Source organism: Lontra canadensis, unplaced genomic scaffold, assembly GCF_010015895.1.
Source record: "Lontra canadensis isolate GAN:19392208 unplaced genomic scaffold, GSC_riverotter_1.0 scaffold24, whole genome shotgun sequence".
Lineage (NCBI taxonomy): Eukaryota > Metazoa > Chordata > Mammalia > Carnivora > Mustelidae > Lontra > Lontra canadensis.
In genome coordinates, this window is record NW_022631018.1 from 11,129,021 (window position 1) to 11,149,268 (window position 20,248).

General features: G+C 36.9%; 1 protein-coding gene across 6 annotated transcripts in view; it reads left to right on the forward strand.

Moving 5' to 3' along the window:
* LPGAT1 (lysophosphatidylglycerol acyltransferase 1) overlaps nucleotides 1-20,248 on the forward strand; it is a 118,539-nt gene that overhangs the window by 73,657 nt on the left and 24,634 nt on the right. For all 6 annotated transcript variants that reach the window (XM_032862808.1, XM_032862810.1, XM_032862809.1 and 3 more), the window contains exons 3-6: nucleotides 2,210-2,328; nucleotides 6,590-6,685; nucleotides 9,826-10,099; nucleotides 14,797-14,923. In XM_032862808.1, the coding sequence (XP_032718699.1) occupies nucleotides 2,210-2,328; nucleotides 6,590-6,685; nucleotides 9,826-10,099; nucleotides 14,797-14,923 (616 nt within the window). The remainder of the gene's footprint in view (nucleotides 1-2,209; nucleotides 2,329-6,589; nucleotides 6,686-9,825; nucleotides 10,100-14,796; nucleotides 14,924-20,248) is intronic.

Sequence of the window (20,248 nt, forward strand, 5' to 3'; positions counted from 1 at the left end):
CCATAGCAGCCTGGAGCCCCATGGGGGTTGGGGGGCTTGTTCCCACCACCCATGAGATTATGACGTGAGCTGAAACCAAAGTCAATCGGTCAAGTGACTAAGCCACCCAAGCATCCCTCCTCTTAACCATTTTTAAGTGTATGGTTCAGCATTAAGTACATTCTCATTATTGTATAACCAATCTCCAGAAGTTTTTCATCTTGCAAAACTGAAATGCTCTGCAAATTGAATAGTCCCCCTCCTAGAAACCACTATTGGTTTTCAATTTCTATGAATTTGATCTAGTCTTCCTTTTGAGTTGTTTTCTTCGTTCCTCTTTTTTTTTTAATTAATTAATTTATTTATTTTGGAGAGCGGGCATGAGAGGGAGGGAAGGGCAGAATGCAACAGAGAGAGAATCTTAAGCAGACTCCAAGCTGGGCGTAGAGCCTGACGTGGGGCTCATGAGATCACAACCTGAGCCAGAACTGGGAGTCAGCCGCTTAACCAGCTGCGCCACCCAGGCACCCCTTCCTCTTTGCTCTCACAAATAAGGCTGCAGTAACCAGTTTTGCATATGCGTCGGTCTGTGCATAAATAAGTGTATCTGTAAGTTGAATTCCTAGAAGTAGAATTTCTGGATAAAAGATTTCTGCATTTCTCAGTTTTGATATATATTGCCAAATTGACTTCCCAAACTGTTGTACCAATTCATACTCCCCACAGCAGCTGTTTAAATATGTTTCAGTAGTTAGCTTGTCAGCTGAGCTGAATTGGAACTTGAGGAAGGAAAGGCCACTGGAAGGAAAGTTGGTGCTGCTGCATTTTTCAAGGGGCCGGGCTGGGTTCTCTCCCACGGTTCTGCCTCTATTCCTCAAGGATTATTTGACATCCCTTTAGTGTACTTTTATGCTGCGTTCATTTAAAAGAAACTAAAATAAAAAATTTCCTATACCATATAAGCTATTTGAGCGTTGGTAATAACATTTGAGTGTTGGTAATGATTAGAATACCTCACTTTGCAAAGAGGTCCCACAACTTAATACTGTGTTTAGCCCAGCTGAAAATTTCCTTAATACAAATTTTAAAGTCTTTAAAATCAATGAATAGGTGCCTTGCTTAAATGGGTTTTAACAGAAAGAAGCAATTAGCAGACCCCTTTTCTCACATGAACTCTTATGAGGAGCTCTGCTATGTTGGGGTGACAGTGAAGGATGGCTGGAAAAGGACGGAGGCTGGGGGAGGCAGAGCAGGTGAGCTCCACAACTCCCCATGCCTCTTGCATCCAGAACTGTTACAGGCAGGTGGGTTGGCTTTTTTCCCTTTAGCCGTGTGTGAGAGGAGTGAATACTAACATATAATCAGCCCCTCATAATTCATGTCAGACATTTGAGGAACCCTGGATGCTTTGACTTGTAGAATCCTGATGCTCAAAACTGCTGGTCAGTTATCTTTTTTCTGTGAAGTGGATTTACTGTTAAATGAGACATAACTACATGGAGATGCCAGTGTTTTCCTTAGAGTGTACATAATAATGACTTTTTGTCTGGAGGTTCTTAATAAGTGTAACATCTTCATTAGTTTCCTTATTTAAAAATGAAAATACTTGCATATATTTGGAATGTTTTCACATTTTATTATAAAGTAGAATTTGAGGGGCTCTAGAAAGCTCATCCTAATCGTGATCAATATCAGTAGTTTAGAATTCATTCCCCTAGACTTTTTTTTACTGTATTAAATAACAAAGTTTATTCCTTCATTAAAAAGGTGGAATCAGGCTATATATATTGTTTTGTGATTTGCTTTATTTTCTTGATAAGAAGTCCTTTTTGGGTTAGTGTATAGGGATACCCTCTATTCTTTCAGTGGGTTCATACTCTTCCATGATATCATAACTTTCTTATTGACTCCCCTGTTGGTGAACATTTAAGTCCCAATAAACATCCTTTACGCATCTATCTTTGCCTGTTGGGACAAATGTTTCTGCAGGATAAATTTCTAAGAAGTAAAACTTCTAGGTCAAAGGATGAGCATTTTTACATTTTAATGGATGTTTGGGGGCTTTATAAAATATTATATCGACAGCCTGATACTTACAGGAAGTAAACTTAGCTCAGACTTTTAAAGTTTTAGGTAAGTGATCTCTCATCATTGATGTGTACCAGTTTGTCTAATATAAGGTTTCTAGTAATGTAAAATCTTTAAAGTGACAGCTTTGTTGTTCTTCCAGTGATGGAATGGGGGGACGATATTAAAGCCGTTTCACAAGATGAAGCAGTGATGTTGGTGAATCATCAGGCAACGGGGGACGTTTGCACTCTGATGATGTGCCTCCAGGACAAAGGCCTGGTAAGCACCCTGAAGGCAGGCGGGGTGGGGGGTTGATAAAGAATCTGTTTGAGTATCTTACTGTGGTTTGGAACGTAAACTTGAATATCTATGCTTTTCCAAAATTGAGAAAATTTAAAGAAAAAATGGAGAAAAATCAAAAGAAAAAATATGTATATATATAATTCTAATTCCAGCTTCAGGACAGGAATGTGGTCTTTCAAAAAAGTAACTGGAAAATAATGTGAATGATATCTCCAGAGAGATCAGAGTTAAGATCTCTCTGGAGATAACTCTGATCACTCTAGAGAGATCAGAGTTAAGATGTTCAGATTGGGAGCTGTCTTGAGGTGAAATGGTGGGTCACTGGTTTGAAAAATACAGGAACAAAAAGCAGTATTGTTTAAGATAGAAGAGTCTAGTTGGTCAGTGAATTAGCTGATCTTGAGGATCTTTAGCCAGAAGAAAAAAAAGGTAAACATCCTTTACAAAGCAAATTGAAAGGAAAGATACCAGGCCAGTTTTGTTAGGTGTTGCTAGGCTATGTATGAACCGTTGGTTTCACATGACTTTTGTTGATCACTAAATACATCTATCAAAGGGGTGGGTTTAAAATAAATTCAGTCTTTAGCATTAAAAGAATTATCACCTTAGAAGATAAAGAGGTGTGTTCATAGAAAACTAAATAAGTAGAAAGTGTATAAATTAGTGGAGTTCATAGTTATCCTAATAGCAATGAAACCAATAGATGTTTATTAAGTGCTTCATACTCATGGTCAGTAACTATAAGGATTGAACATCAATCCTTTAAGACACTGTCCTCTAAAAGGAGCCAACAGTCCAGCGTAGGTGGAGGGAAAGTATAGTGAACAATACTTAATTGCAAAGTGAAAGGTGTTTAGTAGAGGGTGAGCTCCCCATGTATGACAGGTATTGAAAACTTTGTAGAGGAGAAAGGACATAAACTTGGCCTAGTTAGAGTGGTGAAGCAAGAAGGCCTTCTTTAGTGAAACAGTCTCGGCCAGAACACCAAGGCAAGACTAAGCCTGGTATATTTACGTCCTAGAGATTTTGATTCAGTAGATCATGGTGGGGGTCAGAAGATGAGGTAAGAATAAAGGAAAATGTTTGATTATTGTGGAATCTATTTTTCATGTCCATCTGAAAAGCAGAGGCACAATCTTGCTGGAATGTAGAATAAATTCTATCTTATATCTTATATTCAGAATCTTGAATTGTTAAAAGAATATCCCTGTATAAATATATTTGCTCTTATATTAATATTTATTACTTGTGATGTTAAAATTTTGTAAAGACTAGTTTATTTGGTTTTCATCAAAGAGAATTTTTATTCTTAATGATATGGTCATTACATTCGTAGTGAAATTTCTGAAGGTTTACAGTGTCCTTAATTGGTTTTTGAATTTCAAAGAATGATTACAGTGGTCAGTATAAATATGTCCAGCTTAATCATTCTCACCCAAGTTTGGCATGGATGATAACTATATTAACTAGAATATTAGGTAATCTGAAATTCACCAATTATGTGGATAAAAGAAAATTTGTCGTGTTTGTTTGCTTTTGTAAAAAGATTTCTGTTAGTTTGACTTAGGTTCATTTTTCTGTTCAGAGTAATTTTGTTTTTATTTTCAGATAAGTTATACTAAACATTTTTTATAATCTGTTATTAGTGAGTAACTTGGAACCTTAAAGAATTTTTTTAAATCTTCTTTCATAAAAGAATAATTGAGAAGTATAAAGCTGGAAGTACCATAATCTCTCCTTCCTGCCTAATATGTATAGGGCAATATTAATTTATATTTACCAGTAAAAATGTTCACTTGACTTACTGCATACTCTGTGGGTACAGTCAAAGAAAGAAGGCTAACGCTAAATTGTGGGACAAATAAAAAAATACTAGTTTAATGGCTATGTGAGTGTAACATACTTTGGAATTCAGGAGACTTCTTGTAGGAGCCTTTCCTGTTAGTGGGGGTCCATTGGCCCGTTGGGAGGACAGCACTTTTGTCCTGAACTGTCTGGGGCATTGCTGGCTGTTTTCCATACCTGCCTGCTACCCACTAAATGCTGGTAGCCCACCCTAGTCGTCGTGACAACCCAAACTGTCCTTACAGATTTCTGAACAGGAGAACCATTGACTTAACTATACTTTCTGAAGGATATAAAGAACATAGTCCTTCATGTAATCGTCTCTAGATGTTTCGATATGTAGAAAACCCATGCTTCCAGATAAAGAAAAATTGATGTGGGCCAATTCTGTTTCTTGGAATTACCTGACAGAGCTCGGAGTGACAGATCTATGAAACACTGAGAGTTGCTTCAGGCAGCTGGTGTTTACTGACCCTCTTTTGAGGAATATGAAACAAAGGATTAATTGTATTTTCCAAATGTGCTGGTACCTTTTAAAAATAAGTATCTGTGAATTCAGTCATGTCCTTTTATGACAAATTATGATAAAACTAAGAATTTTTATTTCTGTCAAAAGAACTTTATTAGACATATAATAAACATTTATTGACTTGTAACATTTCCCCTAAAATAAGCTAAGACAGAATTACCCATACAAATCTCAGAAGTAGCTTGGCTGTCTTATTGAAATGAATTGTTTTAGGTGGCCCTTCTAACTGAAGAGATAAATCCACTGTAAATGTAAGGTGAAACATAAAAGCTCGTGGCTTTAGTGTTGGTATTTTAAACCCAGAAATCAATAAATAGCTGCTAAACCTCCTACTTGTATAAAGCTCAAGTATTTTATAGGTTAAAGCAACTTGCTTTTTGTTTGTTCTTTGGGACACTTTTCAGCAAATTCCATTTAATTCAAATCTCAATTTACTTAAACAAAGTAGTCATCATTACAAAGCAAAACAAGACTGAAAAAAACGAGATGATGGCAATCATTTTATTCTGTATTAATTGCCTTGGGGAATGACTTCTTCACTGGGCACATATCTTTATTTTTTAAAATGATTTAACATAGTAGAGCTCATGGGGAAGGAGTTGTGTAGTTGAACTATTTAGTGATGCTGAAAAATTAAGGCAGAAGCATTAATGTTATTTTATTTGTCAGCTTTTATAATGTTTTTGCAAAAGCACCAGCGATGTCTGTGCTCATTTTTTTCCTCATACGTAAATTCATATAATTTGGTGCTTCGAGATGAAGTTTACATACGTTATTCCCATAGAAACCAAAGGGGCTCTGTTGCATTCTTTTGATTGAGGCTGTAGCTATTAATGCATTTATTTAAGGATTATAACAAGGAATGCCATTTCCTCAGCAGGGAGGAACAATTACCCACTTTATTAATTAGATCCCTGTTTACACTTTACATTTAATTTTGAAATTTGTTTGAAATAAAGTCTTTTGCTCTTTTTTTTTTTAAGAGATTTTATTTATTTATTTATTTGTCAGAGAGAGAGAGATAGAGAGAGATGGAGCAAGCAGGCAGAGGTGGAGAGAGAAGGAGGCTCCCTGCCGAGGAAGGAGCCCAATGGGGGACTCCATCCCAGGACTCTGGGATCATGACCTGAGCTGAAGGCAGCGGCCTAACCGACTGAGCATCCAGGCATCCCAAGTCTTTTGCTCTTAATACGAGTACTGACTCTTACCAAAAAGGGATACTATTTCTGTGTTTAAGAACTGAGGCGCTATGCATATTACTATGCTGGTAAAGAATACGGCCTTGCATAAACTAACAAATCTTAACAAAATCGCATATATAAATCATTCTATGAAATGAACTTGAATGTTCTTTTATTTTGGACATTTTTGAACTTTTATAAAATTTTAAATTTTACATTTATATGTTTATAATTTATAATTTTTAATATTTTAGCCATTAAGGTAAAGTCACATTTTATAAAGCTTTAGTGCTTATTAATTAAACTTAGAGCCCTCATTCAATAACTTCATTTTATTGTTTCAAAATAATTTTACAAGTTATATAAGAATCACCAGAGACTTTGTTTAGGGTAGAACAAATTTGGAATCCTTAAGTCCAGATTTAAGAAGTTAATTCAGCTTTATTTGTTACACAGTAATATGTATTACCTGAGACCTGAGATTTCAAGACTTGGACTCGAGATCAGTAATTTTTCATGGGGACTTTGTGCTTTAATTATAGAAATAAACACTGGATTTAAAATACATAGCTTAATTAAGAGGATGCTTAGGTGATTTTATTTAAAACTTAAAGCCCTGGCTAGACTACAGCACGTTTCTAATACTTACCATGTAATTATTTCTTGCTTTTAAATATTTTAGGTTGTTGCTCAAATGATGTGGTTGATGGATCATATTTTTAAGTACACAAACTTTGGAATTGTTTCTCTAATTCACGGAGACTTCTTTATAAGACAGGTGAGTATGAGTTTTCCTTTTTCACAGTGATAGCCTGATCACACTGATCCTTTATTGTAAACATAGGCCCAAACCAGTTATAATACATAGAGCGAGCTCTAGTATCTCAGGGAGCTCTTCCTCTGACTCTTTGTTCCCTGAAACATTTCTTTCGATCTGAGTTTGAGTGTGCCCAAGCAGTAAAATGGTGACATTGCAGATACTCTAATCTCTACCCTCCTTCTCACATCGGAACAGTACTGTGTTTAGTAAAGATTTATCAAGCCGCTGCGCCATTCTCAACTCTTCTGCTTCTTAGCTATATGAATAAGGCAACTTATTTAAACTTTCAAAGTTTCCTCATTTTTCATATGACAACTGTTAGGGTATGGAGTCGACCACCCCTCCATTAGACAGCGAACACCGTACCCGAACACAACAAGAGGCACTGCCGTCATAGGGTGGGGTTTAAATGAAGTAATACACTTGGAGTGTATTACTCAATGCCTGGTCCCTTCTTCATCATTTTTATCATGATTACCACTATCATCATCTATATTTTCTTTTTTTTTTTTTAAAGATTTTATTTATTTATTTGACAGAGAGAGAATCACAAGTAGGCAGAGAGGCAGGCAGAGAGAGAGGAGGGAAGCAGGATCCCTGCTGAGCAGAGAGTCCGATGCGGGGCTCGATTCCAGGACCCTGAGATCATGGCCTGAGCTGAAGGCAGAGGCTTTAACCCGCTGAGCCACCCAGGTGCCCCTCTTCATCTATATTTTCACCATTATTTTTACTAACAAGTCACTATCACATGATAGAGAAGGCACCTAAATTGCTGGTAGGTAGGCAGATAGAAGAACATATTTGGGGAATTCATAGTAGGAAAAGTGAACCCATCAGATTTTTATGAACTCAGAAAAACTTTAGAGAAAAAATAAGTATAAGTTTGATAGAGGAAGGTAGATTGAGAGTGGGTCCCAGGCATTAGGGACAAGTTTAGTTAGTGTAGGAGAAGGAATCACACCCTCTTATCAAGTCAGCACTACATTACGGTATTTCCCTGGTATGCCACTGGTATCACAGGCTTGATTTTCTCCAAAACTGAAATATGATATGCAAGAGTTTTTACGTATGGCAATGCCACACTTATCTGGTATTTATATATGTAGCAGCTTCAGCCTTACCCATATAAGTACTTACTGAATAACTGTTGAATCTGATTAAGTCTCATCGGAGACCACAAGTTCAGAAATAAGCTGGAAGTGTGTAGAGAAACTTCTGAGATGACTGTAGGTGTCACAAAACATACATACTTTACTCCAGACACTTACGTACAGAACATTTTCTTTTCTGCATGCTGTGCCCATGATCTAGTTTCTAGGAAACACTCTTGGTTCTTCTGAGCAGAAAGACGAATGCAAGCATTGCCTGGGGACCTCAGGAGGAAGTGGCATTGGGGATTGGCCACAAGCTTGAGACAAAATGAACGAACAGTGATTAGAACAACATAACAAAGAAATTAGCATTAATACTTTAGAGCATCGCAGGAGGGGAATAAGTAGAAGCAGCCATTGCAGCTTAGCCGTCTAAGGGAAAGCAGAGCCCTTTTCATCAGGAGAGTTATGAGGAAATTATCACAGTTTTAACAGTTGACCCTGTTTGATGACCCTGAGGCATCACAAAGTTACACTAAGTGATTAGTGTACTTTGAGGAGATAAGCGTAGAAAATAACGTACTCCAAAACATTTTCCTTTTTATTGCAATGTAAAGTTTTACATACTTAAAGACTGTATTTCAAAATTACCAGAAATATTGCAAGTTTGTTTCTAAAGAGCAGCCCTTCCTCCCCTTGGGAACCCAGTAAGATAGTAATAAAAATCTGTAACATTGTTGGGGGAGAGAGAGAAACTACCATTTTTAAAGAAAGTCTCTTGGACTTTACTACTAGGTATTTCCAAGAATATAAAAATGTTTTACATGCAGTCTTGGGAACTTAATGAATAAAGCTTAATCATGATCAGTTCGGTTCAGTAAAAGTCTTACTTGCTTTGCACTGGAGTAATTTAAAGACTGAATGCATACAGGTTATTTCGGGGCCTTCTGTATTTGTGTTGGCTGGAAAATTATTAATGAATCAACTATACTGAAAGGAAGAACCTTTGTAATATTTGTCTGTGGGTTTTGGGCTTTCCTACAAATTTTTCTGGATTCCTTCTTTCTTCTCTCTCCTTCACACTAAGGTCCTGTCCATTAGAATGCCCTGTTTGCTCTACTTTCAGACTTTCCTGAGTGTATCCACTTCTCATCAATACACCATAGTCAGATCTCATCACACCCCTTTGCCTGGACTACTGCAATAGTCTGCCGGCTTATCTGCTGGAGTCTTTCTGTCACTGGAGCCATTGGATTTTTTTTTTTAATGTAAATAAGATCATGACCCTCCCTTGTTCAGAACCACCCATTGACTTCTCATCCCAGACTACTTACCAAGTTCAAGGCCTTTCCTCTCTGTCCCCCACCTCTCTCTGCAATGTTCTCTTCTACCACTGTCTTCCTCACTCATCACAAATCAGCCACACTGGCCTTGGTACTGCTCTTTGAATACGTAGCACTTGTTCCCATCTCCAGGCCTTTCTCCTTTTTGTTCTTGTCCCTTGGAGAACTCTCCCTCTCCTCTCCACTTGACTGGTTCCTTCACATTACCAGCTCATTGCTCCCGGTTCACCTCCTTGGGGCTGTTCTCTCTGACCTCATTGACCTTCTCTATCCTCTTACTCATTTTCTTCCTAACACATCACCATCCAAATTTACACTTTTTAGTTTTCTACCTTTTCTACTCGAGTAACCTCCATGAGAGTCTCTTACTTCTCTATCTCCAGTGTGTAGGACAGTGCCTGCCAAGTTACACGCTCTCAGTAAAGTCACTGAGCTGATGAATGAGTGAACTCTCAGAGGTAATTAGAGCAATTGTCTTGCTCATGTCTGTAAGTGCTAATCACTTCTTTTTACCGCACAGTCAAAGGGGGAGGTGAGTGGGGGGAAATCGCTCTTCTGATCTGTGAATGGGATTTTACTTTAGAAGCTGTTATTTCTATTTAATTTTGTGGCATTTTAATTTCAAATGTGCCCATACTTATTGTATGTGTGTCTGCCTTCTTAGGGAAAATCTCATCGTGACCAGCAGCTTCTTCTTCTCAAAAAGCACCTAGAAAAGAATTACAGGAGCAGAGACCGAAAATGGATTGTTTTGTTTCCAGAAGGGGGCTTCCTCAGGAAGAGGCGAGAAACAAGTCAAGCGTTTGCCAAAAAAAATAACTTGCCATTTCTTACACATGTCACTCTGCCAAGGATTGGGGCAACAAACATTATCTTGAGTGCGCTTGTAGCACGACAGGAAAATGGAAGTCCAGCAGGAGGAGATGCTAAAGAATTAGGTATGATGGCTTTTAGCACTCTTTTGTTGGAACTCAGGAATTATCTGGAGTTCCAGGAGATAACATTATTGTTCTTTTTATAATTATAATTTTTGTCAAACAGAAATAATACCCAGGGAGAAGGTTCAAATTTAATTTTTTAGTGTTTCTATTTACAGAAGTTAGTTCATGCTTACAATAATTCATTCAAGTAATGCAAAATGCACAAAGACAAAGGTGTCTTTCCTTTACCCCACCCACCCTTACTGCTGGCCATTCCCACTGCTGCAGTAAGCTGTAAATATCTTCATATATTTGTGGAGGTATAGTCGGGAGTATAGATTCCTAGAAGTGGAATTGCTAGGTTAATGGTACAGGAATAGAAATCACTAATTTGAAAAACTAATCATAGATTTGCAAATGCAAATTGTAATGATGTATTTTTTTTCATTTATCAAATTTAGAAAGTTTTTTTTAAATTTTATTTATTTATTTGACAGATAGAAATCACAAGTAGGCAGAGAGGCAGGCAGAGAGAGGAGGAAGCAGACTCCCCGCGGAGCAGAGAGCCTGACGCGGGGCTCGATCCCATGACCCCAAGATCATGACCCGAGCCGAAGACAGAGGCTTTAACCCGCTGAGCCACCCAGGCGCCCCTAGAAAGTTTTTTTTTTAAGATTTTATTTATTTATTTGACAGACAGATCACAGATAGACAGAGAGGCAGACAGGGGGTGGGGGGAAAGCAGGCTACCTGCCGAGCAGAGAGCAGGATGTGGGACTGGATCCCAGGACCCTGAGAACTTGACCTGAGCCGAAGGCAGAGGCTTAACCCACTGAGCCACTCAGGCGCCCTAGAAAGTTTTTTTGGTTTGTTTTTAATATAGAGTATGAACTTAATGCAGTTTGAAAGTGTTTATTAAGAGTCTTTAAGTGTTGATGAATGACTCCATTATTCCACTACAAATAATACTTATCCAAGGGAAATAATCAGACATACATGGTAAAGAGGTTTATCACACCATTACTTTTATTGATTTTATTTATTTATTTATTATTTTTTCACAGCATTTTTTTAAAAGATATTATTTATTTATTTGACAGAGAGAGAGAGATCACAAGCAGGCAGAGAGGCAGGCAGAGAGATGGGGAAGCAGGCTCCCTGCTGAGCAGAGAGCCCGATGCGGGGCTCCATCCCAGGACCCTGAGATCATGACCTGAGCCGAAGGAGGAGGTTTAACCCACTGAGCCACCCAGGCACCCCGCATTTTTTTTTTTAAGATTTTATGTATTTATTTGACAGAGATCACAAGTAGGGAGAGAGGCAGGCAGAGAGAGGGGGGGAAGCAGGTTCCCTGCTGAGCAGACAGCCCAATGTGGGGCTTGATCCCAGGACCCTGAGATCATGACCTGAGCCGAAGGCAGAGGCTTAACCCACTGAGCCACCCAGGTGCCCCCGCAGCATTATTTTTAACAGCAAAAATTTGGAATAGCCAGAAGGAAGAACAGGCCCGAAGTTATCAAATATCCATCCAACACACTACAACACAGCCATTACAAATGATGTTTGTAGAGAGTTTTTATGGCTTGGAAAGTGCTTATTCTGTATCATGTTAGTGGAGTGGGAGGAACACACGACTCTTTTTTTTTTCCTTTTTTTTTTTTTTAAGATTTTATTTATTTATTTGACAGATCACAAGTAGGCAGAGAGGCAGGCAGAGAGAAAGAGGAGGAAGCAGGCTCCCCGCTGAGCAGAGAGCCCGACACGGGGCTCGATCCCAGAACTCTGGGATCATGACCTGAGCCAAAGGCAGAGGCTTAAACCCGCTGAGCCACCCAGGCGCCCCTGGAACACACAACTCTTGTGAAACCATTGTGAGCTCAAATATGTCAGCAATAAGCAGTGGAAAATGAGTGAAAGGAAAGATCCAAATGTCAACAGTGGTTGCTTCTCTGAGTTGTAACATTATGGATGATCTCCCCCCATTTCTGAATACTTCTGGTTTTTTTTTTTCTTTTTAAAGGAGTATGTATTACTTTTATGGCGAGAAAAAGCAAACCATACTCAAAGATGCAACTGTTTTGGAGATAGCCTGGTGAACTGGGAAGGTTTGCAGAATTTGCACCAACAGCACAAAGACTGTTTTGAACAAGTTTATCACAGGGACTGTAAAATTGGGTAATAAATGATAAATTGAAAAACTGAAAGAAACTCACTAAGCCTGTTTCCTTTAGTAGTATTTTGCTATTAAAAAAAAAATATATATATATATATATACTTTAGCTAAAGTAAAAATGAAAAGGATTGGCCCTCAGAAATACATGTTTTTAATGATGGTTAGGACCAGACATAGAGAGAATGCCTGTAAGACTGCACTGAGTTTTCCTTTCATTTGTTTTTTTTTTTTTTTTAAGCAGCTGCTTGGCAGTCAGCTCTCTTAATCTTTCATCATCTATTAAAAAGACAAATTGAAAGAGTCTTTTAATAGAAAAGGAAAGTTCAGACATGGTGGCAATGTCAGCCAAGCCAAAGCTTGAAGGCAAAGGTCTTCCAAATGGGATTAGTTGCACTAATAACGACTGCTGCTTTTTAAATAGTTCTGCCCAGTCAGTAATACCCTGTGGTGTTCTAGATAGCAAGGGTAGGGGCTGTTGTCATATTGATCACACAATCACGAAGACATGTTTTTTTCTCTTGGAGAGAAATAATTTCTTTTTATAATGAAAGCAGAGTAGCTTCTTGTTTATCTTAACTTGGTTAGAATTTTTATTGTAGCTGCTTAGGAAAAATTATAAGAAGTTCTAGAAAGTTATATATCCCAAAACTAGTTTCACTTGTCTTTTACCATTTTCTTCTCGATGTTTTGGTATTTTGTATTTTATTTTCTCTAGTGTTCATATTTACTATTTAGTGTTCTGTTCCATATAAGTACAGAACGTGCCTTGTCTATTTTTTAATATATGATCCATATACTGGGGGGCCCAGGTGGCTCAGTAGGTTGAGCATTTGACTTGATCTTGGCTCTGGTCTTGATCTCAGGGTCGTGAGTTTGGGGCCCACGTTGGGCCCCACATTGGGCTCCATGCTGGGAGGGGAACCTACTTTAAAAAAAATACACACACACACACACACACACACACACATATGTATAGGATCCATATATGTATCAAAGTTGTGTCTGATTAACTTTAAAAGGGATAGTATTTTTTTGTTTATTATATGATTTAATAGTTACTAAACTGAACTCTGGTGATTTTTCCCAATAATTTTATTATAAAAATTTTCAAGCATATGTAAAAAGTTGAAAGAATTTTATAGTTAATATCCACTAGCTGACCAACTAGATTCTATAATTAACATTTTACTGTATTTGCTTTATTCTGTCTTTTTCTATCCTTCTATCAATCCATTAGTTCATCTTGGTTGTTTTTTAGTGTAATCAAATAAGTTGCAGACATCAGTATACTTTACTCCTAAACATTTCAGCATGTATATCACTGATAGCTTGTTAAATGTGTTTCTTTACACATTTACTTTACTCTGTTCCTTTAGCAGTAGGTTATTTAAACATTTTTTTAAAACCTATTTCTGTGGGTATCTTTCCCCTTCAGAATATTTCTAAAGTTTTTTAAAGCTTAAGGTCACTTTTTAGTTATTTGATGTACACAAGTAAAATATCATTGATTCCTAATGCACATTTAGACTTAGGTTTTAGAACAGGTTTTATTTTTTTAGAGATCTCTTAAATACTTCAGACGAAGGACAGACTGTCACCCAAGTCTGGTCCTCAGCATTCTCTGTGAGGATTCCCTCTCAATTCTTGTTCAACTTTTTACTCCATGCTGGGAATAGAAGCAGGAGGCCAATAACCAGAGTAAACAGAACCTCTTGATAATTGCAGTTACCTGCCATGCCTACCAAAGAGTGGATGGTTTTACTGCTTTATTTGCGTAGAACTCTTGCTAAAGTGGGAGGGGTTTTTTTTGTTTGTCTATGTTAAATAAGAATAGCAACTGACAATCCTATGTCAATAAAATGCTTAATTTGGGGCCTTATTCCAGCATTTATTAATGTCTTCCAGGTATCACAAATCTTGGTGTTTATATTATACTGTATTGTATTTGGTGAATGGATTTATTTTGAGAACTGTTTTTTTTTTTTTACTTTTGTAATGTGATACTTTAGCTTCTGACTTTTTCATAGGCCAGTTTTTATGAGTGATAAAATATAAATTAGACCTTGGCAGTGCACTGTTGTATTGAATGCTTGAGTCGTGCATGTCCAATAAATAATAGTGCTTTGTTATTTGCTTATTTGTTTGAGATTCAGCCATTTCATATTAGGAAATACTTGGTATCATCCTAAGTGTATCATATGAAACAGTAACACCAGAGTTCATCCTGTTTTCATAAAGCAGAAGATACATCAGTATGCTTTGTTTATACTATATTTTATAAATGTTATAAAAATTGAACCAATTTTGGGGTGCCTGGGTGGCTCAGTGGGTTAAGCCTCTGCCTTCGGCTCAGGTCATGATCCCAGGGTCCTGGGATCGAGCCCCGCATCAGGCTCTCTGCTGAGCAGGGAGCCTGCTTCCCTTCCTCTCTCTCTGCCGGCCTCTCTGCCTCCTTGTGATCTCTGTCTATGAAATAAAGAAATAAAATCTTTAAAAAAAAAATTTTGATCCAATTTTAACTTGTTTTTTGCTGTGTCCTCAGGTAGCAAATCGAAAGGCCTCCAGTGGATAATAGATACAACTATAGCTTACCCCAAAGCTGAACCCATAGATATTCAGACCTGGATCCTCGGGTACAGGAAACCAACCATCACACATGTACATTACAGGTAGGAATTCTGTGTTAGTAACTCAGTATATACCCAACGTAAAGTACTATCTCAGGACAGTGGTTTAATATTAAATTTTTAATCAATAATGAAAATAGTTGGCTCCAAACCATTCTTATGCTGACTTGTTAATATGAAAATATCATTTGAAGTAGTTATTTTCACTGAGTGATAAAAGTCTCTAAAAATGGCATTCTGGAGGCACTGTCATTACTTGATTGCTTGACACTCTGAGCAGAAGTACTTAAAGGCAAACATCAAGCATATATATATATATATATATATATATATATATACACACACATATATACACTCATTTGGGCTAAGTAGATTTTTATTAATAGAAATGGAATTTGTTTTTAAATCATGCAGTCTCCTAAGATTTTCTAAATGATTAAATTGAGAATTTAGGTATACTTACACTTTAAAATTTTAATGTTTTAATATTTAACATTTTAATATGGCATTTGCATAAACAACAGCAAACACATTTACTGAATATTCTGTACCAGCTTCTTGAGACTTTTTTAATGTAGGTTGCTTTTTTAAAAGGTGTTTATAGCAAAGTGCCACACTGATGAAGCCTGAATAGACTTGGTCGCTTTATGAGCCATTTATCTTAAATTCCTGGTCAAAGATCTCAACCCTTGGCAACTGGTTACAAAGTGGGTGTTGTGGAAGACTGATGAATCCCAGACCTGTACCTTGAAACAAATATTACATTATATGTTAACTCAAAAAAACAAAACAAAGTGAGCAGTTGGTCCCCCACAGGATCACAATTGCCACAAAAGCCCTCAACTCAAGAGGAAAACTACTCAAATTACGTACTCATTGAAAGTAAATAGGTACATGTTTTCATATGTGTAAACCATCATAATTTTACAAATAGAAGTACAGAGTTGGAATAATTTGAAACTAAAGTTTTAAAACTAAAATGTTACAATTTGGGGTTTTGATATGAAAGAGATGACTATCAAATTACAGTTGATTCCGCTGTGTGACTTACATTGCCAGATTGTGAAGGTCATATGTAAGGTAAGAAAGTAATTCTTGGTGACCGCACGGACTCCATTCCATGTATGTTGTCCATTTTACTTACGTAGCACTTCTTGTGGATAAGGCAGTATGCTAGGCCCTGCAAGAATTTCTCCACGAAGAATTTCATTTTCATATCCATGAAACTTATCTAGCCTTCAGTAAATTTTTAAATTGTAATCTATAAATGAAACTCAATTCTGGGGCCCAGGCCCAAAACATACAACTCTTGGGTATATGTTTAAGACACGTGTCGATTGTATTTGCATGGGGTATACATAACTTTACCTAGCACAGCACACCCAGAAGGAACATTAACGATATAGGCATTTTATTATAGTTGACCCTGCTTTCTTTTTTAACCAATAAACAGAAAACAATTTTAGTTTATAGATGAAAAAAATGCATGGAATCATAAGGGATCTAAGAAATTGAAGAAATGTCCACTTTTCACAAAATTATTTTAACAGGAGTAAGTTCAAGGTCTTTAAATTCACTTGAAGCAGGGGTTCTTAACCTGGATGGACCTGAGAATATTTTTTTTGCCTTCAAAATCAGGTGTTACTTTAATTTAAATTTTTTTTAAATTTGAGCATAGTGGACACACAGTGTCCCATTAGCTTCAGGTGTACAGCACAGTGGTTCAGCTTCTGTTTTGCTCACCATGAGTGCAGCTGCCAACTGAACTCAGAGAATTTTTTAACCCAGTCTCTGTGCAAAATGTTGTATACGTCTGCAGTTCTCTGCAGAGAAGTTTCACAGCTTTTGATCTAGTCTCAAAATAGATTGATTTAAAAAAAGATTAAGGACTCCTGATTTAGAGATCAAAACCAAATAGTAGATAAAAGATGTGGAATGGTTAGTTTGATACAGAAAAATACTTCTACTGATCAAATTGAAGCTTTTGAGAAATATGTTTGATTATAGAAACTTTATTATTAGACATAGAAATAATGAAGAAAATTCTAAAATATTAGATTAGCAAAGATTAAATCATGATGTAGAATCATATCCTAAAATATTAATGATAGTACACATTATGCCCACTTATTTATTTATATATACATACTCACATACACACACACTTCCTAGGAGACTTGGGACAGGTAAAGAGATAAACTCTTCTTCACGGAAATTTAATAAGAAGAGTTTGTTGTCTAACCAATGTTTGGAAAAGGAAAGGACTTGTGTTCAGATGGAAAAGGGAGGGGAAATGAAAGGGGCCAGAGAGAAAGAGGTGTCTTGGCATTAGGATCGTTTTGAGGGTTTGCAAGAAGTTTGTGAGAAGGGATGTGGGCTGTGACCGTGGCAGCTCCCAGGGATAAATCCCTATCACCCACACTTTGACTTGGTCCCCTCCTATACTGTTCTAGGCCATCTGGACACCCTGGAAGATAGGGAAGAAAGAGTTGTTGTTTGGTTTAGTTGGGCTTTGGGGGGTGCTTCCCCCTACCTCCAGTTTTCTCAATCCCAAAATAAACTGTTTATTGCTTATCTTAGATTTTTTCTGGTAGGAATAGAACCTTTGAAATTAAAATAAATTTAAAGAAACATGGTACTCCTCACCCATTTTTTTTATTTCCCATTCTCAGAGAGATTGGTTTTTTGGTTCACACTCTCCAGTTGTTTGGTTATATTTTTAAAACTTTAAACAAGGATGAGATGTTTCCAATTAGAATAAGAGATTTAAAATGCAACATTAGAAATCATATATACACAAATATGAATAATATAAATGAGGTCAAATCTCTTTCTCTTTTATTTTTATTTATTTATTTGTTTTATTTATTTTTATTTATTTGACAGGCAGAGATCACAAGTAGGCAGAGAGGCAGGCAGAGAGAGAGAGAGAGGAAGCAGGCCTCCCCGCTGAGCAGAGAGCCCGACACAGGGCTCAATGCCAGAACCCTGGGATCATGACCTGAGCCGAAGGCAGAGGCTTTAACCCACTGAGCCACCCAGGCGCCCCTCTCTTTTTCTTTTAATGTGGGGAGGCTGGTAAGAAAAACTGAACAGCACTGACTGGTTAAAGTGGGGAATGGGTGCCCAGAGGAAAAGGAAAAGGTCTCAGGAGTCTGTCAAGTTCACTGAAAAATAGTAGTTTTGTTTAATGTTGCCTTATCTTCATCCATAGGCAGATTTTAATAATTATTAATTAATGTATTTTTTCCTGCAATTAAGCATAATTTATCCAGAACCTTTCTATTAAGCCATATGATGCAATTTTGTTTCATATTATGTAGAAAGTATTTGTTTCTTCTTAGCCCCAGCTGGCTTTTTTTTTTTAATAAAGTGCTCTCTCAGTCTTAGAAAATTTAATTGAAATGATTACCTGGTGATTATGGTCTAGCTGGGCAAGTTGGTACTGTTGCTAGTTTTTTTCAGCATAAGCTAGAGGAGTATACATGTGAAAGTCAAAAATTAATTACTCTTCTGCTCAGCATTTATCAGATCCCACTTAGAACACTATATGTATTTTAATTTCTCTATTTTAAAAGAAATAATGCAGTTAGTACAAGGTTATGAAAATACCAAATATATATAAATCCTAGAACATGAGTACCACTTGAATGACCATTTTAGATGAAACCAAAGCAAATTCGGTGGTGGTGATAATTAAATGAGACATAATTCTAAGGGAAGCTCCACATTGGAAATAGAAACAGGTTAAGGAAAAATTTAGCAATTCGTAAGTACTAAATCTGTAATATGTTTCTGTATATGTGAAGTACTTCGACCATATTTTAGGTAAATTTCACGGAGGGCAGTAACTGTCCTTTCCCGTGGGACACATCTGTGCCTCTGGGTGGCTCGGGTACTCTTAGAACACCATTACGTTCTTGACCATCAGAATGTACTTGGAAAACAATACAGTTGTGATCATTCAACATTACTTAACATTATTCTGTAGTTGGGCCATTTTTTATTTCTTTAATACATTTCTCTTCTTGGAAATTATTGTCAAGGCTGCCAGGTAAACTCCAATCCCTGTTCTGTACCTCATTGGAACATACTGTGACAGGTGTATGGAGATTTCTGAGCAAAAAAAAGGCATTTTGGGGGGTACCTGGCTGGTGCCCCGACTGGCATCTGATTGAGATACATGTGATTTTTGATCTTGGGTGATGAGTTAAAGCCCCACATTGGGTGCAGATTACTTAAATAAATAAAACTTTTTTTTTTTTCCCTGTAGAGTGAATCCACTTATGATATGTTAGTAAAACTAAATGCTTAGAAAACATTTGGTCTTTATTTAAATAAGAAAAGACTAGATTACCAGAAGGTACAGCAGAATATTCGTCCAGATTTTAAGTTTCTATACTGATGCTTAGGAAAAAAGCATAAGAATCCAATAGCTGACTTGAAGTGTTCTAAAACAAACCCTTTTTTTTTTCCCCAATAGCATTGGGAAATTGTCCACTCACTTCTTACTTCTTGGGTTTGTATGTTGTATAGGATTTCTGGGAGAGACAAACCCTAAAACTGTAAATACATATGTTACTATATGCTGTAAAGTACTTTTCTTAAAATACCACATAAAGGAGAAAGTAAACATTTGTGATGTGGTGTATACTAGATTGTACCTTACAGATAGATAGCATTGTTATCTGTCAAAAGTCAAACTTTTGAGGCAGGTGTTTGGAGCTTATTCCTTAGAAAACTTGCAGTAAGTGGTGATTCAGTACTCAGACCATTTTGCTAATTAAACCCAGCGCATACAGAGCCCCTCAGGCAGCCCATCTGAGGACCTTACTGGTTGGAGGTTGCGCCTGCTTCAGTGAATGCATTGTTTGAGCATCAGATGATACACTGATAAAATGTTTTTAAAAACCACGAAGCACCTTACTAATACAAAATACCATTAGGAAGATATATAAAGTGTGTATGGATTATTGATAAGTCCAATGTTAGTAATTTACCGCTCCCCACAGATTAATTTTAGGCCACTTAATTAGTTTAAAAGATGGCCTTTCTTATTCCTTATTTCCCAATATTATGCGTTGTTTAACTAGGGCAATATGTTTTATTAGTAGACATACAACCACACTATTGATCTTTTTCAAAAGCAATGCTTGTTTTTAAAGAAGAACTAAGCCTTAATTGTAAGAAACATTTGAGGGGACAACTCTTTCCTCCCACTTTCCCTTTTATATTATTACTGTCACACTGGAAGATAGCTTCTTCCTATTAAAGAAGTAATGGGCATGACGTGCTGCTGTTAAGGACTTAATAGGAAAATTAAACATGATTAGATTTTAACTACAGGGATGGAATGTTTATAAGGAT